This window comes from Dendroctonus ponderosae, unplaced genomic scaffold, assembly GCF_020466585.1.
Source record: "Dendroctonus ponderosae isolate FM_Combo_2020 unplaced genomic scaffold, Dpon_F_20191213v2 Dpon_F_20191213_2, whole genome shotgun sequence".
NCBI classification, from domain to species: Eukaryota; Metazoa; Arthropoda; class Insecta; order Coleoptera; family Curculionidae; genus Dendroctonus; species Dendroctonus ponderosae.
This window is the reverse complement of record NW_026018165.1, coordinates 2,312,261-2,339,401: the sequence shown is the minus strand read 5'-3', so window position 1 is coordinate 2,339,401 and position 27,141 is coordinate 2,312,261. Positions and strand designations below refer to the sequence as shown.

At 33.6% G+C, this 27,141-nt stretch overlaps 1 protein-coding gene across 1 annotated transcript in view; it reads left to right on the top strand.

Annotated features, from left to right (window-relative positions):
- LOC109536958 (transcription factor hamlet) overlaps positions 1–26,887 on the top strand; it is a 64,659-nt gene extending 37,772 nt beyond the window's left edge. Inside the window, exons 2-4 of the mRNA XM_019903448.2 lie at positions 13,367–13,570; positions 14,325–14,501; positions 14,565–26,887. Of these exons, the coding sequence (XP_019759007.1) occupies positions 13,394–13,570; positions 14,325–14,501; positions 14,565–15,620 (1,410 nt within the window). The 5' untranslated portion in view covers positions 13,367–13,393 and the 3' untranslated portion in view covers positions 15,621–26,887. The remainder of the gene's footprint in view (positions 1–13,366; positions 13,571–14,324; positions 14,502–14,564) is intronic.
- The last annotated feature ends 254 nt before the right edge of the window (positions 26,888–27,141 follow it).

Genomic DNA, 27,141 nt, shown 5'->3' with positions numbered 1-27,141 from the left:
ATGCATTCAATGAATCCTTTTGCTCCTCTAAAATCGTCATTCTTAGCTGAAGCGCTGGTAGTAGTAAAACAAACATTTATTTATATCTTCTGGGCACTTCTATAAGTAGCTTAAATGGTTTACATTTTTAGCCAGTAACAGATGTAACATGCTTAATCCTCAAAAGGTTGATCCGAAAGCAGTCAGAAGTTAAGTTAAAAATGCGTTAAATAGTAAAATCACATTTTAAAAAATATAGCAAAATCGTAAAATAATCTTTAAAAAAAATCGGTCATGCAGTATTGATGCCAAATCTTAACAAAATTTGATTACAAATGACCACTGCATAGACAGCTACTGTATAGCCTCCACTTATACACTACGAATAGTGTAGATAGTAAATAGGCTTTGTAAGCAAAAGAAAATAACTTTTTAAGTAAAATAGCGCTGGGTGATTTGCGGCGGCCAGCAAATGACCTCTGAAGATGCAACTCACTCGTGCTTGCGAAACGTTAAGAAAATAATATTTTCCACGACGGAATAAAATATTCGGAAAATCCATCCGTTTAATTACATCTATATCTGAGATATTTAATAAACTGTCATTCCTTGATTTCCGACTTTTTTATATGAATTTCTACCACACTACGATTCTTTTTGAGGCAGTACGTAATAGACATGGGCGTACTTTCCAGTCAGAATGATATATTTAACAGTTTTCGATTAGAACTTTGCCCATTATGCCTGTTACTTTGCTAGTTGTGCTAATCGGCATACGAGTTCGATTCGATTTATTGCCGTTAGCAGGATTCTATTAGGTTTGTTGGCAATTGAGGCGAAAATTTACATTTTACGAGACACTGAAAATAAATCAACTTTTCAAGAAACCTTCACTCGATTAGCCAGGATAATCTCAGATACTTGAAGAAAATAGGTCTGCATGAAACTGAGAAAATTGTTTAAGCAAAGCTTACACTTTAGTAATTTAGAAAAGAAACATTTTCTAAGCAAATGTTGGTTAAGGACTAAAATACGAAAATAAAAAAAACCACATAAATTTGGATGAACTTTTGGGGTGCTTGCAAATATAAATTGAACCCATCATGAATGCATCTTATTTTCGCACTATTTCGCAAGGCTTGAAGGGTATTTTTTTTCTGCAGCACTAACATTCCACAGAAATACGGAACAAAATTGCGCAAATCACAGGTATCAAGTGATTATTTTCATCAATTTCAGCAGTTGCTACCAATGCCCCTAACCTTTACCAGTTCTGGGCAGATCAACCGACCGGTTTTCTAATTATAAATTTTAAATGCCACATTTAATAAGGAATCACTGAATGCGAAAAAAGCATAGCATTTGTAGCTTATGGGCTGGGTGGAGACTTGAGGATTTAATTTGCAGCAGCCGATTTAATGTCGAAGATAGTGGGAACGATTACATATGAAAATATCACTCAACTATGACCATGGCCTGTAACGAGATGTGCTTTGGCTTTGATTAGATGATCATAATCAGACGGATGAAATAGAGGTGTTCTCATATATCTGCTTAAATTAGTAAGTGTATATTTGTGCTTTCGATCTCTTCGTCTAAGCTACAAAAAGTATATGACATAAAACTTAGTAAAACGCCCGATATGTCTGATATATTTGCCTTTAAGATGCAATGCTTTTATTTGTTCTATAAAAGCATTTTATGTTAAATCATAAAATAGCTGGCAATACCAGAGTTGAGAAAAACACATGGATGGGATTTTTGTACTTTACTTTATAATGTATTCTAAATATAAAAATTTACAATTTCCCCTTCGAAGACAATTAGCAATTTATATTTCATCCTTTTAGTTGAGCAAAAGCATAACTGGTCAACATTTTATTTATGTATGTTCATAGGATTTGTTGTATAAAGAGAAAGATTCTTTCAACCATGTATGCAAGAAGAAAAAATACCGAAAAGGTTAAGATAAGCTAATATGGACCATATAAGCAAAATACGCTTGGACTAGTTCTTTTGGAAAAAGCGATTAAAAATAATGCATTGAACGTATTACACATTTGCAAATTTTTGCCAAGTTGATCCGACAATTGGTAAAATGTCGTTTAAAGAAAAATTACACATTACAACAGGTAAAGTTATTATCTAAAGGCAAGATTTTGCATTTAACCTCATTTATATCAGATTTACATATACGAAACCGAGCCATACATTGCACACAAAATTTTAGAACACCACAGAACACGACTAAAAGACAGAACAGAGCTTTACTTTTGAAAGTCAGATGTATGCACCAATTTTTATAAAGTTAAATTGTATCCGGATTAATTGTATGTTGGAAACGATCAAGTAAATATTTGAATGCTGGAGTTCGTTAGAGTTTTTCGAGATCTTAGTTTTGCAGATGATGGAGTTGTCAATGTTATGGGTCCATCGAACAACTAATCATTTTAATTAAAAAAGTTTAGTAAGTTTTAAATTTTCTTTTTCCGATAGTGTTTTTCCATTGTGCGTGAATGGATACAAACATAAAGCGTGGTACCCCAAATTTTCGGGCAGCTCGGTTAGTTCTGAGAACCTCCTAAGATGCCAAGGCAAACAGCACATAAAACTAATAGAAATAACATTGGCTGACCGATAAAAACAAGCCCATAAAACTGACGATTTTACGTATTTTTCAGAAAACCCTTGCGACTGGTTTTTGCGTTCAAAGAAGCAACAAATTCGGCATTTAAATGCCTCGCACATTACCGATTCAGCTGATGTTCTTCGCTTTTTTACTATCGGTAGTTCGAACATTACCCGAAGAAGTAACGACGATTCTATGCAGATTTTATGACAGATTTCGGTACATACGCACCGCGTTCTCCGAGAAATAGTTAATTGACATTCGGGAATTCGTCTACCAAACGGTTCAAGTTTCGGGGAAGGAAAACATTAGCCACAACCGAAAAAGTTGTCGGTAAAGGTACTACCGAAACGAGCTACTCGAATCGCGTTATGGCCTAATGGAATGATTTTATGGCAAAGAGATTGAAGAATGGAATATTAATGGGAAATTTGCTGGTAAGACACCGGCTTCAGAACGCTCAATTATTTCAGGCGGCCATCCTTAATTAAGATGAAAGAGTAAAGAACATTGGAAAGATAAAATGACAGTTGAACTTTTTCGGCGCATTGCAACAAATAAAAATTCCTGCCTGGGGACTTTTTAAATCACATTGGTATGGTTGCTATTTATATTGTTAAGCAGTTATTAATGATTTCGGTAATGGAGAATGTTAATAGGCTAAAATGCACGCCTTAATACTCAAACTGCAATAGACTTGAATTATTCGAGAGCAGAAACAATTATGTTTTATTTGCATTACTTATATCATGATTTATTTTCCTGACTGCGTGTACTTGTTATGATATTCCTATCTTTCCTGGGTTTCAGTCAAAGTGTAAAGTAAAAATTTTGAAACATCGTTTATTTCATTACGTTTCGGCGAGACAACAGCGCCATCATCAGATTTAAAATTTTACACAAACCACAAACGCCAATTCACAATTAAAACATGTTGTATAAAATTTATAATTTACAAAGTGTTTAAAACATTTATCAGTTTTTGAGGGAAAAATTATTCCTTTCTGGAGAGCAAAACATCGGAAAAACTTAGCTCATGATTGGTAAAAATTAACGTCTTCTTAGGTCTTTGCCTTCTTTAAAGCTTGAGTTTGTCTGTATTATTATCTACATTTGGGAGAGTGGTATGCATGTATTGAGATAAGCAGAAATAGTTTTCATTTTTCACTAGTGTACCGGGTGTTCCATACTTATGGCTTTATTAGGGTTTGGTAAATGTTGCTAAGGTTGTCGGTATCTGATCTGAAGTTTACTGTTTTTGCATGATTTTTAATTTGTATCATTTCTTGGATTCTTCTTTTATGATCATTTGTTTCCCTAATTAATATATCTCCGTTGTCAAAATCAAAATTATGTAACATTTGGTGTGCATGTTGTGTTAATGCTGTTTTATTTTCACTAGTATTTCTCAGACTGTATTTGTGTTCGTACATTCTCTTTTTTAAATATTGTTTAGTTTGTCCTATATATGTATTATCACATTCTAAACAATTCACTCTATATACAGTATTTGGTATATCCATTTTGTCAGTTTTTGGCTTTAGTTTTGGGAAACATTCAGCTGATAAGTTGTTTTTTGTTTTTTCCGCAATTATAATGTTGTGTGGCTTTAGTAGTTTTGAAATTTTCCTATTGATTTCTGGCATATATGGTAGTGATATATATGTATTGTTTGGTGATATGTATGTATTGTTTCCTTGTTCCTCATTATTGTTATATTTAGTTGAGTTGTAAATTTTGTTAATTCTTCGGTTTAATATTGGTTCAGAAATATTTTTTGGGTAGTTATTACTAAGTAATATTTTTCTATTTTTTTTAAATTTTCTTGTCTCACACATCACACATTAAGCATCGCATTAAGGTACAATAAAAATTAAATCAAACCACATTTGTGTGTGTTGTTTCACTTTTTAAAACCTCCATTCGCTCTTTTGTAAAATATTGTCGGGCACATAATTCCATACCTCCATATGCAAGAAATAATTGTTCGATTTCAATGCGTGTTTATTACTATATTTGTGTGGTACGATTTGAGATTAAAGTGAATTCTCGATTCGAGGATATAAAGTCTTTAGACACCCCAGGCGTACTGCATGTTATTCCTGCTAATGAGTTTATAATAATCCCTCTATCCTAAGATTTTACGTTTAATTTTTTTAAATTGCGATATAGCGGTTACTTAAGAGGTTTGCTACTTAAACATTTGTTAATACGTAGACTCCACTGCATGAGTGAACAAAGCGAACAATTTTTAAGCAAATTTAAGCTACTAGGAGGAGGAATGTTATTATACCGATAAAAGCAATGGCGAAATTTAATATTATCGTCCCTGGAGCTGCAGGCTTTTCAGAATTTCGCTCGTGAATTCGATCGAATGCAATACGTGTTCATATCCTCATCTGACAGGGCTCGAAGGCAAAATAACAGTATCCAAACACCAGCTGATTGCCTGTTCATCGTGCCTTTGATTACTAACATTTAGACTAATTTACTTACCATTGCGACAGCCCACCTAACCGAAATTCCAGCTGAGCAATGGCGTACATGAAGTTATTATTACATTTTCCTACTAGCTATTCAATTTCACTTTAATTAAATCAGATGCCCCAAAAATATTTGATGCACGTTTTAGTTTCGTTCAAACCAAATAAAAAGCATTGTGAGTTGAAAGCTTCGTTAAAGCTTTCGACAATTTCTCCAGTGCGATAATTGGCTCAGTTTTGGGTTTAACCATTTTCACTAGTACCATGAATAAATACCTGACCTAATCAGGATCAATATGCAGAAAAACCTTGATCTGCACCACTGCCTTAAAAATCGTTTCTCTAATCGGTTCGTTTGTTCCGTAAAGCTTATGGCTAAAAGCCCCAAAGCAATGAAAGTCAATAATTACAAGAGATACAGAAACTGTTCTACGGTTCGTATAATAACATCATTGCCAATTCAGTCGATCGCGTGCCAGGTTCTCGTTACGAAGGTTCCTCCAAAAGTTACCATAAATCTACTTTGACGGCTGTTGATTTTTATTTACGATGTCGCAATTGTTTCAAGACGATAAAATGTATTTTTGTTGTAGATCGACACTTTAAGTTCCAACCATTTACTACCAGGCGATTTTTAAAGGAGCAGCACACGGGTTTCGCGCGGTAAATCGCAGCAAATTGTTAACAAAAAAGAGTAATTTTTTAGTGATTACAGAAATGAATAAACGTGAAAATTCAATTGGTTTTGCTTGATTGCATATTTCATTCACAATCAAAGTCGTACGAAAAGAAGTAAAGTGTTGGTATTTCGTTTATGGTTTTCCAATGTATAACTTTTTGGAGTACGTTTTGAAATCGTAAAGTATCAACAGGCTCAAAAAATAGAAACCTTTAAACGAAAACTGAGGAGAATAAATTATAATTATCGAAGCAAGTATGATGAATTTGGTATTTTCCTGAATACCTACAATATTTTTCTTAAAGCTACATTGGCCAAATTTGCCGTAAATTTGGTCTTAGATAACTTTTGACTGCTGTGAACGATTTTATTTCTGTTTGAGACCTTTTCTACTTCTATTTGTAATTTTTTAAGCATATTTTTTACCAGCAGGGTGAGCTCTAAAAAGCAACTACTTTTTGGTCTGGCTCTAATTACATTTTTCATATTGGACCGAATTTGAAGATATCGAGTTCATGTTGAAGCTAAAACTTCATTGTCGACTTTAGACAAAAAGGCTGTAGACTGGGTTGCATTAGTAAACGAATTGTCCGAAAATGACGTTCACTTAAAATGTTAGTCTGCCCGAATCCCAAACTTCGGGTGCAGTTTCGTTTTGCGTTACTTTTAATGCAACCCTGAATACTGAATTTTTATCTTCTATGAAAGTTTAGCTTCAACACGAGCTTTATATTTTAAAGATCGGCCCAAGAAGAAAAATGTTATAACAACCAAACCAAAAAATAGATTTTTTATCAGCCTGGAATTGCAACAAAGGCGAAAAAAAATTCTAAAACCGTGTCGAGATTCAAGGTTTTTATGCCATTGCTGTTGAAATCTATAAACATCACACTTCAGCAAGTTTGCATTATTTTATTTTCTTTTTTTAAAACACTAATTTCTTGCAAAAACCTAGGCACTGAGAGAAAACCAATTGTTCTATATAACGCTTCAAACAGCAATCAAATTGCTCACAGCAATCAGAATTAATTCTGTTCCAAAATTAGGGTAAATTTGCCTCTGTAACATTTATTTCCCTGAGCAGTTTAGTTCAATGATTCTTAAAACTTTGTATTTTTTATATCACCATCCCAATCTGTTCGGTATCAATATTCAATCAAACGGTTCGAAGTACAAACCAATTTTTTTTGGTTTTGAAAATTTCTAAAATAAATTTCAACATTTGAAGCCGAATTATTCAGGGAATGGTATAAAAACAACACGAAATCGAATCAAATAAATTATTAGATTTTTTCGCTTTGTCAAAATTCTGTTCTGGGCAAAATTCTTTCATTCTCCTTAGTGTTTCAAATCGTCAATTTACTGAGAATATTCTGCTTGTAGCCGTAAAGAAATGAGGAAAGGATCCCTTAGTTGTAACTAACTTCCTTTTTCATTCGCTAATCACAAATCATAAAGATCAATATCTAGATAAAGGCCAATAAAATAAAATAAATACCGATCGCAGCAACTGATCTGGTCGCAATCAATAGCAATCAATGAGAATATTTTTACCAAATATAGGACTCTCCAATTCAGTTATCTGAGTTAATGAATGAAAAATTTCAAACTATTCATCGGTATTCTCATATGTTCGTTTTTCCTCGCGTATTGCCATCGAGACCGATCTCGTGGAGAACACGTTAAATGACAATTTAGAATCAGATCGAAAACTCTGATAAATCGAACACCAATAACTGTTGAAGAAATCGTGCTTTTTATGGATTTTAATATGCCATAGATGCCAATAAGCTTAGGGCATTTAGAAAATTCGTGCGAATTTATTGCTTAATGGTTGCGAATTTTAATAGAGCTTAAATATGGAATGTGGGTTCTTGTTATAGTCTTTCTAAGTATGTGTATTTGCAATCCTTACGTTATAACATAATAGCAGATGTTTGTTGTCGATTTCTAAATTTAATTCTAATCACGTAAATTTTGAAATTAACAACCAAGAGGCGCCGCCATCTACCTACAAATTGATTCTCCATCTTCAGAAAATGCAAATCAACGTTATTATTAAACAAACCCATTTATTTAGCTAAGCCGATCCAATATAAATTATCAGTTTATGTATACGGAAGCCAAATAACAAAATTAAGCTTCTGAATATGGTAATAAGTTTGATAGTTCAGATACCTATATTAAGACATCCCACTGTTGAAAATATTCCGATATGTAAATTAACGGGAGTGAGTAAAGCACCTTCATCATTCATATAGTTTACTGAAAACCGTTTCCAATTGAATATTCATAGTATGAGCTCAGATGTATGTACATTTAGAAAAGTAATAGTCATTTTACCATGTTTGTTACTCACCCAATAATTAAGTCAATTTACTTGATTTTAAGCTGCATCTTTTGCTTCCTAATAATTTTAATCCTGATTATTTAACTCCATCAAACATAATGAGAATAAAGTGCGGATAATTTTTGAACGCGGAGTGAATGTTGCAAAATCTTTGAACTAAGAAAGAAAGATTCGATAAAAAATTATGATTAGAGCGCGGAAATGTAAATGAGTAACAAAACCCGTTAATGAAAGGCTACCTTTATCCACCACTTGGTATGCATTTATGCTATTTCTGGCAAGCCATAAATCTACTTCGAACTATCAGAGTTCGATGCTTAGTAAATTGAGTAAGTAAATAATATAGAGAAATAATCAAAAGAAGATCATTGCGTCTTTTCAAATTGTTTTATTTTATTTAGCTTGATCATGGTCAGTGTTATATTTTTATTGCTTCCACTTAATGTTCTTTTGGTCCACTTTCTATTCCCTTTTAAGCAACAAATGAAGCTATTAAGTAAAGTATACTTAAAAATTGGCACAGAGATTGACATTATTTATTTGAGAAGAAATGTAGGAAATCGCTATTAATTTATGCAGAAATTAAAAGGACTTTTGCCAATATGAAAAAGCGTGGTTCATAAGGATACCATGTAACAGAATTCGAAACCAATAAAATTACTTCCACATTAATGCGAAGAGAGTGGGAAGATTTACGAGACTACCAGGAACAATAGGAAATGTTTAAAACCCTCGAAGAACTAGCTGAATGTAAATTCTTGTGCTATCTTGTAACTGTCTTGGTACAAATATTCTAGATTCTAGGATGCGTAATTCATTTTCCTATCTTCTTCCTCTTCCAGTTGGCGGGCAATAGAATGTCCATAAACCAAATGGGTGGACGTATCTCGGACGTACGTGACATTTTCAGACCGTAATGCGCCCGATAAGAACAGGAGGTGTTGTCTAAGAAAACGACTGAAAACGGCATGTTTACGTGACAGTAGAATGTTTTGTGTCGTCGGCGAATCAAGATTATAAAGAAAAGACACAAATGGTGTTGGAAGACACTAGAAAAAGATTGCTCGTTGTAGGGCGTTTATAATTCACAATGGTTTTGCCCAGGGGACGCATGGGTTTCACTCTAGCTGAGGAGAATTGCGAATGTTTTACTCTCAAAGAAGCGTTTTAAACTTTACTTGAAAATTGCAGATAGAAAACTGGTTGCTTAATGAAAGAATTGCGGCATCTTTGAACGCTAATTTTGCCTTTCTCTCCAGGAACGCGAACACTTGCCTCTTAATTATTACTGATATGTGCACTTGATTTTGCCATGCTTGATTCATCCTAACTATTTCGCGTGTTTTTTCTCATCTGCATTTCTAGGAAAGTTTTTAATTGAGCAAAATACCAGAGAAAGCATTAGAAAGAAAGATTCCCATTCACAGTTTGGCATAGCATGCATCAAAGTCATCCATATATGCTTCATAGGTAAAAAAAATCTATTTTCAGCGTACCTTTTGTCCAATTATATTCTTCCATATACACCAAATTTAACGTGGGATCTGTTGGAAACAATGGTGAAAATGCCGCTCTTACTAAAATCAAATGCAAATTTAAAAGGAAACCTAACAATGGAGCGCTTCGACGTGTGGTCCACGTCAATTTTTACCATGTGGGAAGTGATTTTCTGTGCTAGGTAGTCTAGTTATACCATTAGCTAATATAGATTTAGTAGAAACACTGAATTGATTCATTCCATTACCAGCTATCATTGCAAGTGCCTTTTTGTAAATGTTATAGGAACGAAAGTTACCAATGCGATTTTCTACCGTTGTTATTAGCTTTTTGCATATCGCTCTTCGATAATTTTTGTGCTATTATTACAATATTTACATCGCATTGTTTTCAATGCGTGATGAGAACTGAAGCAAGAGTTTGCCCCCATCAGCATAAAAATCTAGTTTGCAAAGAACAGATGCTATCCGCTAATCCAATTATCAGTAATCAATATTGCTGTTTTCATTAGTATAATATTTAAATATGGAAATTCCACTTAGCCATTTTCTCTTATTTAGCATACACATTTATTATCGACATCTGAACTCGATCAATTTGACTTATAATCTTCGATGAAATCATTGGTTCTCATGAGAACTTTAAGGAGAAATTTCAAATCAAATATGGTCTTTGGATGCTTGAATGATAAACATTTACCAAAAAATTTAGGAAAATGATTTTCTTGCTTTACTAATTTGGTCTGTACACAACGCGTCACTACCAAGTCGATTTATAGGAGTTTAGGAGCAGTAAGTTCTTGAACTACGGCTTGAATGTATTGAAACATAACTTTAACCAGCGGTTAAAAAAAATCTAGAAAATCAATGGGTTCCCTGAACTAATTTCAATACTTCGCACTTATTACATGAAATTTCCCCAACTAGCGTATTAAGTATCGGCAGTTTGCATAAATTCCGGAGCTATGAATTTATACCGTTAGAGTCTAGTTAGTTCAAATGATTCCAACGATTTAACCAACTTTAACCAACGATTTAACAAAATCTAGAAAATCAGTGAGTTCTTTGAATGTAAGACAGCTTTGTGCACTTTTCTCCTAGGGTTTCTACTACTAATAACAAAACGTTCAGATCTTATTTCCATAAGTTTGAGCATTAATCATTTTGGAAGGAATGTGAATTAAATGGAACATTATTTTAACCAGCGGATAAAAAAATTCTAAGAAAATCAGTGGCCTGTCTGAACTAATTTCAAATCGGCACATTTGTCAGCTGGAGTTTCCGCTACTAATATCTAAAATTTGAGTCTTTTTTGGAAAAGTTTAAGAGTTATGACTTTTTTAAGCAAGGTCTGAAATTACTTACAATGAAACATTACTTTTCACCATTGATTAAAGTAATTCCAGAAAATCAGGTGGTTATATGAAATCATCGGAATTTTATGCACATGCCACATCGGGTTATTTAAACTTCAATCCTGATTTTGGGAATTATTCGATTTTTATGGAAATGTATATATTTATTGAATCGTCACTTTAACGAACCGTATGAAAACTCTAGAAAATCAGTGAGTTAATTGCAGGTATGCGCACTATTTCTTTAGGGCTTCCTCAACCAAGAATAAAACGTTCAGGCTCTTTATTTGCGTAAGTTCAAGAATTATGAATTGTTAAAAGAGTGCCTGAATTCAATGGAACAGTCTTTTAACCAGTGGTTAAATAATAACTTAATCAGCGTTAAAATCAGCAAAAAAACTGTGGAACCATGGAATTTATTTGGACTTGGCCCTTTTGTCAGTTGGGGCATCTGCTACTAAAGTATAAAATTTCAAGATTCTAGTTTTACGAGTTTGTTAATTATGAATTTTTTAACGAATGCCTAACTTGAATGAAACACTAATTTAACCAGCGGTTTAAAACCTTCCAGAAAATCGGTGAGTTTCCTGAAATTGCAAATCTGTGCACTTGTGAGGAAGGTTTTTCTGACCAACATCAAGAATTTCAGTCCTTTGTTTAGAGTTTAAAATTTTTGAACGAATGGCTGAATTGATTAAAACATTAATTTAACCAGCGGTTTAGGAAATTCTTAAAAATCAGTTGATTATTGGAATTAGTTGCAACTGTACACACTTTTCGCCTAGGATATATTCTACTTACATCTCAAAATGCAGTCCCTTTTTTTGAACAAGTTTGAAAATTCAAAATTTTCGAAGAATGCCTAAATTTACATAAATATACTTTTAGCCATTGATTTAAAAAATCCCAGAAAGTCAATGAGCTACTTGAATTAATTGCAACTTTGTGCACTTATTACCCAAACCTTCATCTACCAAGGTCTAAAATGTCAGCCCTTTACGTTTACGAATTTGGAAGTTATGGATTTTTGAACAAACCCCTGAAGTGTCCATCGAATGCCTGAATTGAATGCTACAGTAATTTAACCAGCGGTTTACAATTTCACATTTTTTGTTGAACCAGTTTTGTGAGTTATGAATTTTAAAAGAATAACTAATTTTACTTTTAAGTATTGGTTTACGAAATTGCAGAGAATCAGTGGGCGGCTCGATTTAATCGCATTTTGATGCAATTTTTCTTTAGTATTTCTTCGACAAGCATCTTAAAATTGCAGCCCCTTGTTTGCATGAGCTTAGGAATTGTGAATTTCTGAAGGAGTGCTTGAATTTACGAAATTATTTATTTGCGCCATTAGTCTTTGTTTATAAATTAAATAAATTTGCCTGCAAGCAATATATTCTTTATTCGTTCGCCTTCACTTACATAAATCACCTATCGCGCGTGCTGGACGTATTTGATTACTGCTCCGGTAGAGTTTTTCCTTTTAATTTGAACATAAGGAAGTAGAAATTTACTTAGAATTTAATTCAGTAGACACGAATACCATGTCTACAATCCAGTTTTACTTCTTTGTCGAGCATTTTACACCACAGATACAAATCTTCGCTTTAGAATAAATAATTACGTAGGCTAGTATTCTTGACAGTCGTACAACACTTTCAGACAACTATTTCTAGTTCTCGTTTCCGATTTTTATTGGCAGATTAATTTCCTTGTTTAGAGAGATATGGAGCTTACTTGCGGTCTTAGTTAAGTACATGCATAATTACTGAAAAAGTATGCAAAATTATATTCCGGGAAGATGACAATGTTTTAAATGCTTCATGCCCCTTAATGGTTTAGTACTAATAAATGTTTTAAAGCCGTTAAATTGTCATTGATCCCCACATAGCTCTTTCGGGATTTTATATTACAATGAAACTGAAAACAATTTTAATTAGCTGATCTGATTATAAAATTCCTGACACTCATTCCAGCAGCAGTTAATAAATCATTCCTGTCAAAAAAGACGGGATGGTGTTATAAATGGGCATAACGGATGATTCGAAACTACCTGACACTGTTAATGACTTCTTAATATGCTTTTGAAATACACTTTGAGTTTTTGTCATATTCACTCACATATAAAGCGTGAGTATTAAGGTTGTTTATGCTGCCTAACTAGATAATAAAGTCACATCATTAGCGATACGGTTTTGTTCGTTTTTTTTGTTTTGGCAAGACGTTATTGTCATCATCATTAGGTGGATCGTTAAGACCTAAAGTGCATGAGAATGTGTGTAATTTATTAGACAAAATTTCATTAGAGGAAGATGAGATTAATAAGTGCGAGATGAATGAAAAAACTTTCCTTCCACTGCGCTGACTTGTATAGTAATGAGCCATTTTTTTGCAGTTTCTGAGGTTCTTGGGCGGTCCCCCGATGTCAACGGCGGACGCGGCTCTTAGCTTTTTGCACCCTGCCTGGCTACCTCGTTGCCGTCCTTACCTCCTTCCGCCACCTACCATCATGAGAGAGAAGGATTCATCACCAAGGAAAATGCTGGTGGCACAAAGCGGCCATTCATCACCTAAACAGGCAGCCGTTTATCCATTATCGGTAAGCGATTTTGCATAACAATTCAATCACCATCAAAAATGTACTAACCGAATAATAGCGCAACAAATGACAAAAACTGAACTCGATCGATGAATATTCAAACCATTTAATACATCCGCTTTTTTACAATGCCTAAACCGATCACTGAGTGAAGACTGCAAGAAGCTCTTCCTTTCAGATATGCCCAATTTATCACTTAAGTTGAATCTTCAAGCCAAATTCTTTATCCTGTTTTTTCAATATTTGAGATCCCTTCTTATATAGAATAGTGAAGCAATTTATTCAGTGGCGCGATGAAGGCAAGGCCCAAAAATCCTCAAAAACATACAGTGGCAAAGAGAGTACAAAATTAGAAGTTTACTATAAACAGAAGATTTCACATGGTGTTGAGACCTAAGAAAAGCGAAAGATTGGTAACGCTGTATTTAAGTGAGATTTTTATACTCAACTTATTAAAAACTATTAAACTCTAGAACGTTTGATTCCTTCAGAAAAAAAAAACGTTTTAATCCACAAGGAATATATATTGAGTCACAATTAAGAAAAGTTTCCTATCCATATATGCGCGACAATGTATGTTCAGGCGATCCTATTTTCCACACTTTTGTCGATAATCGAAATGAGCAAATAAAACTCAATTAAAGCACATTAATAAAAAAGACGCGAAACAGAACAAACCGAATTCCACACGTGAATTCAACAGTAAATATTTCGAAATGTATTGTATGTTTACAACTAACTATTTTTCTTGCAGGTGAGGGTGCCACCACCTGAAGAGGCACCATTTGATCTCAGTAGAAACACCAGCAGATCATCGCCCGGTCCACACATGAGTCCGGCAGGGCGACCCAATGAGCACCAGGGTGAAGAACAGCCCCTTGATTTAAGGGTGGAACATAAAAAGCTCAGCTTAATAATAATGAGGCGGCAGGTAAATTGCCCAATTCCGTTAAAACATGAATTGATAGCTACATTGCCGGTTCCTTGGTTGCAGGTTGAAGATGAAAACCGAAACATCATATCGCCAACGCCGAGCACATCAAGCGAAAAAGAGGAAGTTATAGTTGAAGACCGTTCCTCGCCACCTACACCTAATATTCCTAAGCCTCCGTTTTCGCCGCAACTGCCCGCATACCCTGGCATGTTATTTCCACCTCAGCCCATCCATCCTATGATGCTTGAAGCGATGTATCGAGCTCAGGGCGGAGACAAAGTGCCTAGATTATCGTTACCTTATGCACCATCATCTGGTTATCCACAACGATACCCGTTTCTAAGTCCAAACATACTTAGTCCTCCTGTAAATAATGTTCCTTTTGATATGTTAAGAAATGCTCCAAATGCACCGTCCACGCCGAAAGTGTTTGACCCAGCTAGCGGAAAACCAAAAGACCGATATGCTTGTAAGTTTTGTGGAAAAGTGTTTCCTCGAAGCGCGAATTTAACGAGACACTTACGAACGCACACTGGAGAACAACCATACAAATGTAGATACTGCGAAAGGAGCTTTAGTATATCCAGTAACCTACAGAGGCATGTGAGGAATATACATAATAAGGAAAAGCCATTCAAGTGTCCGTTATGTGAGAGGTGTTTTGGACAGCAGACAAATTTGGATCGTCACCTGAAAAAGCACGAAGCTGATGGGCCAACTATTTTGGACGAGAGGAATCTTCAGCGAAGGAACTTCAGCAGAAATATGAGCGAGGAGTCATATTTCGAAGAAATCCGGTCGTTTATGGGGAAGGTTACCGATGGAAGACTTCTCCAGCATTTAAAGCCTGGCGGAAACTTGCCCAACTTTCCCCTGTCCTTACCCTCCAAACTTTTCGAGTCTAGCAAAACCCACGAGACGGAAAAATCCATAATTCCTTCCGAGGAAATGAAAAGGGACTCGTCATATTTTTCGGATAAAGACAACTATTCATCCAGGTCCTCGACAAGTTCGGATGTGTCGCACAAAGACGAAGACGTCACAATGAAAAGTGAAGACGTGAAGAAGCAGGACGACGAGGATAGCAACAACAACAACAATGGGGGTAATACATGATTAACGTAGACTTACCGACTGTGATAGGGTTTCAAAATTTGGTTCTTTTATCGATTATTCCACATGCGCCAAGAACCTTTCTGCTGCGTTGTTCCATAACGAATTATTGTGATAGTTTGAATTGCCTCGAGCATAAAAACGTGTTCGAAAGAAAATCGGTTAGTTTAGTACTGAATGATTAAACTTTATTTTCAAGGACTTACACTATTCGATGAGCGCGGCGTATAAATTGGTCAAAATGCTCTCGAGGCTCTCACCAATTGTGTCTTTTTTAATGACCTAAATCATCTTTACCAAACGAAGAATACCGGTTAATTTTTGTGACATTTCATTAGCCTTGTATGCACGGTCTATTTTTAGTACTTCCCTTTTAAGGTAAATGCCAAAACACCTACTTTAAGTTAAACAACGTATTTCTGTACGATTTTACAGGGGCGATTGTTCTTAAGCAATTCGAGTACTTTATTGGAATGCTTTTCGGATGGTATCATCCAAAATGCTAAGTAGCCACTAAAATGGAAATTTTCACATACATTCCAGTGGAAGATTTTTTTAATTAATTTTTTTTTATTTTGACGAAATAATTGAAACAGAAATGGTTTTTGTCTCCGCAACATAAAGCAAGACTCCTCGCTTCAAAAGTGTAATTACGGCGATAAGTGATCTTTTACGCAAAACTAATTTACTATAATTATTTTCTGATAGTCGATACACTTGACTAATGATACTTAAATTCGCCGAAATGCTTACTGATGCTTTTTGCGCATTCCAATATAAAATAATGCTTTAATTAACCTACTTTTCATTGGTGTGATCGCACGATAACCCAACAACTCAACCGTAATTTTCATTCTCGCCTATATCGATATTATTCGAAAATTAAACATATCGTCAATTATTCAATTAATTTGGTTTTACTGATTTATTGGGCGCAGCCGTCTCAATTACAAAACTATTGACTTCTGCTGCATTCCACGCTAGACCTTTGACCAGGAAATTTGCAATGTTAAGTGTTTCGAGATTGCACTAAACTAGTTAATTAAAGCAATTTGCCCTTTGAAGCTGCAAATTTACAGTAATTTCAAGAAATTTTAAACATTCCTTTTCAAATTTATATCAAAGTTCGTCGATTTGCACTAAAAACTGGTGTCTTACAGCGATTTAAATTAGATTCATTTATTGAATTGCTTGAAACAAGGACGAAAATTACCTAAATTTTAAGTTGCAATAAACGAGAATTGAAGAATTGAGCAACTTGGTCAAATTTACAAATAAGAAACCAATTGATTGTTGAACTTAAATTTAATCCACTTTTAATTAAATACGTTACGCAAATTTGGCTATTGGACCAATGACGGTCAAATGAATCAAGCTGTTACTTCCTTGTGCATTATAATTTGAAAAGCAATGTACTGCGGTAAGATCTCTTTGAAGCTAATTTTCCAGCAAGTGTTTATACAAATATAAATTTATTAGCCCAACTTCATAAATAATAATTTCCATCTACATTATAATTCCAATTTCCTTTAATACTAATCTGCCAATGTACGTACTCAGTTGAGTTTGCCGATTACAATTTTAATTGTAATTTTAATTAAAATTGGTTCTTATCGAAATCTCACCGGAAATTGGACGTTATCGTCAGAGAACCATATATTACAAAGAATAAAATGTGAAAGCGTTTTATACAATTGAACCAAAATACCAAAACAGTAGAAACGAAAAATCTTGGCATAATCTCGAGCGACAAAAACTTATTAAACAAAAAGTAGATCAGAAATAAAAATATGTAACCACAAACACTATCACTTTCCATCAGAAGAATCACTTTCCATCTGCAAAACAAATAATTGACAGACACCTGCATCAATTAAATAGGCAAATGCTACAATTAGGTTTTGGTCATCTTATTTTGCTCTTAATTGGCACGGAAATTATACCAACATTCCTACATTTATATGGTTTTTGCCAACTTTCTCCTGTCGTTGCAAATCTTCCTGCTTCCATAGAGCAGAAAAAAACGACTATAATGCAATCTGAACAAAATATGCAATAAAGGAATTTTGTTCCATCGCGGTTGACTTCATAGAACTTGCAATAGCACAAGACGACTGAAAACACAAAAAAGATGAATTGTAGACACGCAAAAAGGCTGCAGGTAAGATGAAAGTGATTCGATCAAGCGTAAAATAAGTGGAAAGTAATTTTTAATAAATCGATTTGCTAAAATAAGTAAAACCTTTGCAAATGGACCGTTTACTTTATGTTATCGGCGGCGGCCTGTTACATACATCTCGATAGGGTTGGGCGGAAGTCTGTAATCTGGGTTTCAAAATCTTCAAATACTATACAAGTTGATATTCTTTGATGATGATACAGTTACGTTAACGAATTCTATGCGTATACAAAAGTTTTTCCACATTGTTATGTACTTGGACCACCATTAAAGACTTTATTAATTTGCATAATTTCTTCAAATTTACCAAACAAAATCAGTGGCAATTATCTCGCAACCGATACTAGAATTTCTCAGATCCAATTGTATACATGCAGCCTATAAATTGTCAATTACATTCTGGAAAAACGCTCCTCATGTTTCATTACTTTAGTACTTTTAATTAAGTAAATCGTTCGCTGTGCATTTGTTGAGCCTAATAAGGCGTTTTGGATCGATTATTTACTTCCTAACTGAATTGATCGGATTTTATGGGCTATAATGGAAATTTTTTGGATTTTTACTCCTTAGATTGTAGAAGATTCAATCGGCCATTTCATCTAGTGCAACATTTAATGAGAATGTGGAGAAATTGTGTTGATATAAATTAGCCATTTCTACGCTTCAGAACGTAAAGCCATTTAGCGAAGAAGAGAGATCTTTCCAACATATTAACGATGTTTTTGGTGAAATAAGCAATTAAACAAAAGGAAAATTTTTGAATAGCAAACAAGCGTTTATAGAAGCTACCGATAATTTTTAAGTAGTACACCTGATAACTCCTAAATAATAGAGCTGAAAAATATCTCATTATGTGAATGAAAACGAGTACAATAGTTTTCATTATTGATGTTGTTTATAAAGCGCTGATGTACCTGTCCATGCAACCATTAATTCAGCAAGAAGGATTATGAAATATCTGCTGGTAATTGGCCTACTCCCGACTACTAAATCTGTTTAATAAAATACTCGTATTGTTCTGAATTTCACTGTATGGGCAGAAAAAAGTAGGTCATACACTGATATTCATTAATCAAATGTTTTGGCTTTGTTGCATGAATATTGAGCCTACAATGGTTTCAAGTCATACAAGTATTTAGTTTTTTTTAATTACTCGATTAAAATACGAGTGGGGTTTAGCATTAGATGGATCTATAGATTCAGATGTTTCCAGCACGAATTAACATATCTGGACTTGCTAGTGATGGCTAATATTTAATCTTATTTCGAAAAGCTGAAAAATGAACCATTCATTTAGATGGGAAATTTTATGTAACGATGATAATTTGCATATTGAAGTTGTTCAGTTAGTGTCATAGAAAAAGTTCTTGCTTCCTTACAATTACTTTTATCTCTATTAATTCTTCATTACCCTTATAAAATATTTTTCTTCAGTTTATCAAATGAATTCTAGTTCTTCATCTATATCCATTATTTGCTCATTTCTTTCGATTTATCTATGTTCTCTTTCTTTTGAAGCCTGATCAGGCAATTTCCTTCTCCTATCTTCAGCGTTTCATTTTCATGCATCTTATTCTTTGAACATTCATGCGTTTTTTGCCACCACTAAAGTCATCTCATTGTTATCAGTCCTATTATGAGTATCGCTTTTACTTATTTCAAATCATATTTATCAAATTTGTTCGTTTATGACAATTTCCAAATTCTAGTTATTTTCTTAAAACTGACTTCGATATTTAATCAGCTAAATCTGCAAGAGCTACAAAAATAAACATCCACTCTCATTTGCGTTGGTAACTTGATGTCACCTTTATGCAACGATTATAATTTTCTCATCCAAGTAACAGTTAACCGATTTGCTCAGGTAGTTTATAGCTTTATAGAAAATGTTTCTTTTCCAACTGCTTATTTGCGTTGGGTTTATTTAAAGTCAGCCGATCGCAAGACTGTTCATCTACATGGTCACTCTACTCTCCGGTCAAGCACAAAATGAGCTGCAGAATGTTATGAAAATTATCCTGCCATTTCAATTAAAAATATATCAGTTAAAGAACTTTTATTGTTTGTCTTGCAGTTTTGAATTCTCTTGGGAATTTGTCTTTCTCCCTATATTTTTTGATTCAATTAAAACAGATTTTAGAAGAGAACCTAAAGGTGAATTTGCCTGGGTACTCTCTAGAACCGTTCATCGAAACTTTGATTACGACGGCATAGATCAGTAGTACCCAAAGGGCAATAAGCAGTTACGCCACGGTACCACCCACTTCCTGGCCCGTCGCTAGACCAGATCGGGTTCTGCGGGCACCCAGTACCGGGTTCCAGTTTGACGTATGACCTCTAGTTACTGCTCGTTGTGGTACGCCTTTTCTAACACGACTGATGATGCTTTTAGCCATCGGCCGCAATTGGAATAACAATACGCGCATACCGCCACAACATTGAATGGGTTTCAGTACCGCACAATTAATGAGGAACTATTGGTGTTATCTCATGTTCAATGAAATTAATTCAAAACTAATCAATCATTCCGTTCCTTTTGATTTCGTGCTTTGATATTTCTTAACAATCTGGCTAGTTTTGTGCGCACTGTTTATCTTCATCTTTCCTGCAGCAATTTTCTTCTTCTATAGCACGAAGACATTGTTTAGGCATCATTTTACTCTGCGTCAGCGTTATTTTCGCCATATTCACTTTAGCTAACTAATAGCCTATTTAATTTTTCATTTTTTTTTTGGCCAGGAAGCTTTGCTCTCTACATGCATTGGGCCATTATTTAGCATATTATACCTTTTTTCCTTTACTTTACCTCGTGATCATTTATTGCCTTTGGCAGTCAAATCATAATTCGCTTTATATGTGCGCCCAGACTTTCTAAAGGTTTTAAGAGACATTTTATGTTCTTCCAATATCCATGTTTTACGTCTGCCTATTTCCCAATCAACATTTTTTCTTGTCTATGCCTGTTATTCTGGACTTCTGTTCTCTATTTCGTCTTCATTTTTAAATCTAACATTTTACCCTGCCCTTAGTATCTATATTAAATCTTATCTATTTCTCGATATCTGTTTTACGAAATATATTCTATCGCTTTTACACATTTTGTATTTCCATCTTCACATTTTCACTTATTTTACTGACGCAAAGTTTTTCTCTTTCCGGTCTTGATCCGGTAATTTACTGCTCTCTTTTTTACCGCCACTATATTTCTCTTGGATGTATGTAAAAAAGATGCTTCTGCTTCCTAATTTTTCAACTCATTGTGTATCCTGTTTTCTTCTACCGCAAGTAACGTTTCTACTTCAAAACTAACTTACTACCTTCTGTTCTTGAAAACTTCAAAAACCAAACATTAATTTGGATACGAAATTTTATGTAACGCTGATAATTTGCATTTTTAAATTAAAGTTAACCAACTTGCTCAGGTAATTTGCATGAAAAGTTGTTTTTAAAAAAACTTATTTTTCCTCTTTCTGTTTACGAAATGTCTTCTATTTCTGCGTCTCTTAACCACTTCACTTCGTCTATTAACTTAATACTTTTGTATATCCGATCCTGATCTGGCTCTTTTTCCGCTTGTACAGTTCTGTTGATTTTAAAGTGACCTGACCTTTTGCTTCCTAAACTTGCAACTTATTGTTCTTGTTTTCTTGTACTCCAACCAATATTTTTACATCGAAACTTCTTTACTACCTTCTGTACTTTCAACTACTCATTTCCTGCCTTCGCCATAGTTAACTAATATTCTCTTTCAATTTGCCACAGATTTAACAAAAATTTTCATTGACTATTGCCAAACCCAATACATTAACCTTCACTTTCATCTACTTCTTCACTGCACTTAACTACTTGACAGTAATTAATTGAAACAAAAATAATCCTCAAGTGCAAAATATTACTAATAATTCCAGTCATAAAGTATCGGCGTTAACCGCTAGCAGACATCATTATTTCTAAAACTCTCGACACCAACAAAAGCATCACAAATTACCCAAGTAGTACCATAACAACATAAGTACTACCAATAATTACCGGTAAAACACGTGCCTAATAGAATTATTAACAAGAAGTTAAACACTTGTAGATCCATAAAAGAATACAATTGTCAATTGTACGAGAGCTGTATGAATAAGATTGCCTGTTTAAAACCGACTTTGTATAGTAAGCACCATTAAAAGAAGATAAATAGATATCTTCAGAGGAGTGCTATTAAATCAGTGATGGAGTCGTGTTTTTCACCATTGTTGGCATAGAAGCTAAGTACCTGTTGAATTTTATTTGAGCTGTAGCCTTGATTGGATTATTAAAATTTATTTGTTATCCTTGTATCTCTTCTTCTGATATTTCGTTCTCTTTTCGCTTCGTTTATTATTTTGTAACGGTAGTTATTCAAATAGTGCTTGCAGCATCAGTGCTCTTTGTTAAACATGGGATTTTTCTTATCGGTCTTGGGATATTTGTAACTGATTGAAAATCGTAACAACTTTCCATCAGGCGGTAAGTAAGTATTGGCTAGAGCGATAATGTTACACATAGTCCATACAGTTGAAAATCTCTTCCACTAACCAATTACTTAACACCAATTAAGATTCTGAACAACAACGGTGACTAAAGATGAGCAAAACAATCAGTCAGTATATTCTTAAAACGCTTCTAATTAGATGAGTGTTACGTTAATGTAAAAAAGAATGAGCAGATTCATTCATTAAACAAACGAGTATAACACTTGCTACTTAACGTGTTTTTTCTACATTTATGGCATATTTTTCTAATGACTACAACGCATTGACGCACCTATCTATTATTCTATAGCTATATGGAAAACCAAGTATAGGATTGATTTGATTCATGAGTAGGATTATTTTTTTAAGTTTATTATTTTCTGGCTAATAATATGGTATGTTTCTCTTTTGTGCTTTCCTGATGCTTTATTCTTATTTCTGCAGTACGTTTTGTAAATGTTATTCTACGGTTAGATATATACTCAAAATGTTTTTCCCCTGTACTAGTTCAACTAACATCTTTGTTTCACGAAATCAGTTTTCCTATCATGCATTTTAGTTTATGGTTTTACAAATGCTATGCCAGTCTTTTTAATATTCATATACATGCCCATAACATTAAGCTTATATGTATTTAGTGTAATTTCTAACAATTTTTTTGATGTAAATTGTATCTTACTCTCTTTTTACTATCAGCTTTGCACCTGTGTTCTGTATTTTTCTGTTCATTTTTGTGATTCAAGATTTTAACATCATTAAGTTGCAGATTTAAGTAACTTGAACACATTAAGTTCTGTATGTTTCTCGATTCATTCTTCTACGTTTCATTAATTTTTTATGGCTATTCTAGATCATCGATTCATTTTCATACTTTGTTAATATATTCTGTATTCTTCTTGTCGCCTTGGCTTTAGAAGTTTTCAGTACTTTAATAAAATGAACACGTTAATTTTTGAATAATTTTCTTTTAGTCTCTATTCGTTGCCACATTTTATCCTCTCATACTTTTGCTTTCAATATCTTCTTATACTTATACTTTTATGTTTGAAACAGACGCACTGTTTCTGTTTCTGTATTTCTTCATTTCCTGCAATTGCTTCTCTTCTTTTAATCTAAGCTTATTGATAAATATAAACCATTGTTTCTTTATTTGTCGCAAGTGTCTTCATTTGTCCAAATACACGAAGTAAGTTGTTTGTGATTATATTTAATCTTTCACTAAAAAAGTGATTCAAGCAATTTTTTTTTATTAAAATGAAATAAATTGAAGAGAGGCTCTTCATCTAGTACATACTGATACCCATATCGAAACGTTTACTGTTGCAAAGAAAACATCTTAAAATACGTTTAGAGATACATTCGTTTTTTTCATTTGTCATTTTCGTTTCTGAAACAATTAATGAAAAAACACAAAGTTGTGCAAATACGTACTGAATTACTCGCAAATAGAGATCATCATATAAGAATATAAAAGTTATACTGCCGCCATCTAGTTTAAAAAGTCCGCTTTTAATCCAAAGATCTAGACTATTTCTGTTTTTCTATCCAACTTATTTTTCAAATTAACTAATTTATGGAAAACGCGTTTTAAACCTTTGTGTAATTCTTGTTTAACACCAGATTTATAATTTTCTCTTGGTAAATTAATTCGTCTATTGCAATGTGATAAAAGCTGATACAAGCTTGTAGTGGATAATTGAAAATAAAGGTAAAAATGCAAGAAACGATCTAATCACAGGTATTAGAAACACGGAATACCGAATATGTGAAGGAGTGTTTTACTCGAATAGAAATTAATATATAATTAACAAGTATAGGAAATTGCAAGCAAATCCAAGGTAAAAAAAATGAAAGGCGTTACTTCATATCGTAGTAGTATTGGAATTTTGATTAATACTGCTGGCACATCTACTGAATATAATCGTATTACAGGAAAATAACTACTATCTGCATGCTCATCTAAAATGGAGTTTATTAATAACATTATAACACAATAAATAATGTCTGAACGTGAATGATTACCACGAAAGTATGTCTACTGGGCGAACTATTAATTAGAGGCAAAGGTCAACATATAGTAAAAAATCGAGTCGATCGCATTTTTGCCATTCATATTACATAATTTTCGTTTGTTGCCGTTTTTTTCGTGTGTTGATAGATCCCAATACTGTTGAGATAAAATCAAAGTCAAGGGTAGCACTACTTTCAATATCGTGCGGCACCGATTTCAGTTATCAGCACGTGTATTTATCAGGGTATTAGATATTTATTCCCATACTTATATTGGGTATGAGTATATTTTTACGCTTGATGTTAATTAACAATTTAAAACACACGTGAATTAATGTAGCGTTGACTCTTGCTTATCTTGTGTCCTTGGCTTCATGTAATCATCATCTGAATCAATGGCGTACTCTTCTTTAGCATTTTCGAATTTTGCGTTTCTTATGTTTATAAAGATTCTTAAAAAATACTTTGATCAATGTGAAGAAGTTTCTGAAACATTTCTTGTAATGCCCCGAGATTGACTTTCACTTCAGTGAAGATAGATGTGTGAAAAACTGAATATTAGCTACATTACAATTAGAAAACTCCATGAGTGACGATCCACTGATAATCTGGTTCATCTTGGAAAGTAGTATCCATTATGAAGTTACCAAATGGTGCTTAGAAAATCTTGATAGTATCATCCCTGAGGGGATCCATAGTATCGAGTAATAAAAGCATCTAACGATGATAACACCGTAAATCAAAATATCATAAATACTATATGGGAGTGCCTCAAGTATCGTCGCGTGGGCCAACCTGACTTCTCGTTATGGGTTGCAGTATTTCAGTTTTATCGGCCAGTTTGTTGTCTCGTTAATGGCCTGTGAGGCTCGAAACAATTATTTTTCCCGTTTGATTTTGCTGAAAGCGCATATATAGCCAGCCAGAGTGAGAATTTATTCCAAATGCCAAGACTTATTCTATTCTATCAATGTTTCTATTATATCTATGATAAGAATTGCAGTTATGACTAGACTGCAGGCATGGTTCTGGTAGTTAAATTTGAAATTTTCAATTCAACTTTTATATTTGCAGTCGTCGTTGCAAAGTGGATTGGGTTTTGTAATATATTTTCCTACTTTCTGCCCAGAGGCAAAATTAGGGGAAAACCACTAAGATCAAGTAGACAGCCTTACAAATTTACAAGTGTATAAACATTGTATTGTTTGTGTTAAAATATAGTCAGTTATTTAATGATTTTTCACCTTATCATTCAGTAGGCCGCTTTAAATGAGTCGAACGTATTAATTTGAGCTGTCTTCCTCTTTTACACTGTTTTTACTCTTACACGCCTTCAATCCTTCTTTCACTTCATTTATCTGTTTTTCTGCGTTTCAGCCTGAATGTTGGGTAAATGCTCCTTTCACTTTCAAAAGAGATGGGAGAGTACTACTAGTCCTATTACAACTCTTTTCATATACCTTCTCAGAAACGCACTTTTATTTCAAACTAAAGATTAATTATTGACACATTATTTTGTTCTGCAATTCTTGAAATGCAAGTTCAGAAATAATTTGCAATATTATGGTGGCATGTATAATGTGCGATTCAACGCATATGCCACACAAATAATTGAATTTCAGTAAAACATAAAAATTGAATAGACTTTTGCGCAACATTTTCTTGTTCTTTCCTTCCACTATTTCTTTCAACAATATTTAATTTTATATTGTTTCTATTCTTTTATTCTAAAAGTTTTCCTTTAGATTCATTGACATAACCCAAGGGCCTCGATGCAAAGAAGTTATTACTAAACGTGCTACTATAAATTATGTCTAAATGATCTTAAAGGTCAAATTTTTATAAATTCAAAATCTATTCAATTTGAAGTACTTCAGAAAGTCAGCTTCTTAGAAAATTTGTCACCGGTTCACTCAGCCTGAGCTTTTAAAGTACTAATTTGTTCTATCTTCCTACTTTTGTAATCTATTTACTCTTACACTATTTTTGTTCTTCACTTCATTAATATGTTTTGCTCTTCTTCAGCGTTCTGTTTCGCCTGCATGTTTGCTAAATATTTTTTCACTTCTACTAGTGATGTTTAATATTTCTTAAAGATAGAAAAGTAATAGTAAACGAAAAAACTCCTTAAATATTAATGCGGTTTAATAACTCAAATAGTTGTTCGTTTCTTTTGACTTTCTATTGCTCAGAAACGCACTTTCACTTAAAACTTAAGCTGATTTTTTGAGACAATATATTTTTCCGCATTTATTAACATACCTATGTTTAAATTGAGAAATATTTTGGCGACATGTAAAATGTATGCTTACAAAAATAATTGATAAAACGTACAAAGCAGTAAAATATAAAAATGGAAGGAACCGAAATTTGCGCAACATTTTCTTGTTCTTTCCTTTAACTATTTCTTCCAAAAATTTCTATTCCTTCTATTCATCTTCCTAAAGCGTTAGTGTTCCTTTAGACTCACAAATATAACTCGGGGGCCTTGATGCAAAAGAGATATCACTCTATAAGTCATGTTTAAATGATCTTAAAAATGAACTTTCATAAATTTAAAATATCTACAATTTGAAGCACTCCAAAAAAACACAAAACGTTCAACAAAAAAAAAGAACTAACTGAAGGATTGAAAAACTCCATCTTATGTATGCAAATGAACTCGTTATAAAAAACGTGAAACGATCTCGCTCACTAATATTTTAAGTGAATATAAAGGAACTTTATCACATAACCCCCCTAATAAATGCCCACATCAATTGCACGAAAAACACTGCAACCACCCAACCAATCAATCATACAAATCAACTAGGTTGCATAACTCTCTACAAAAGTA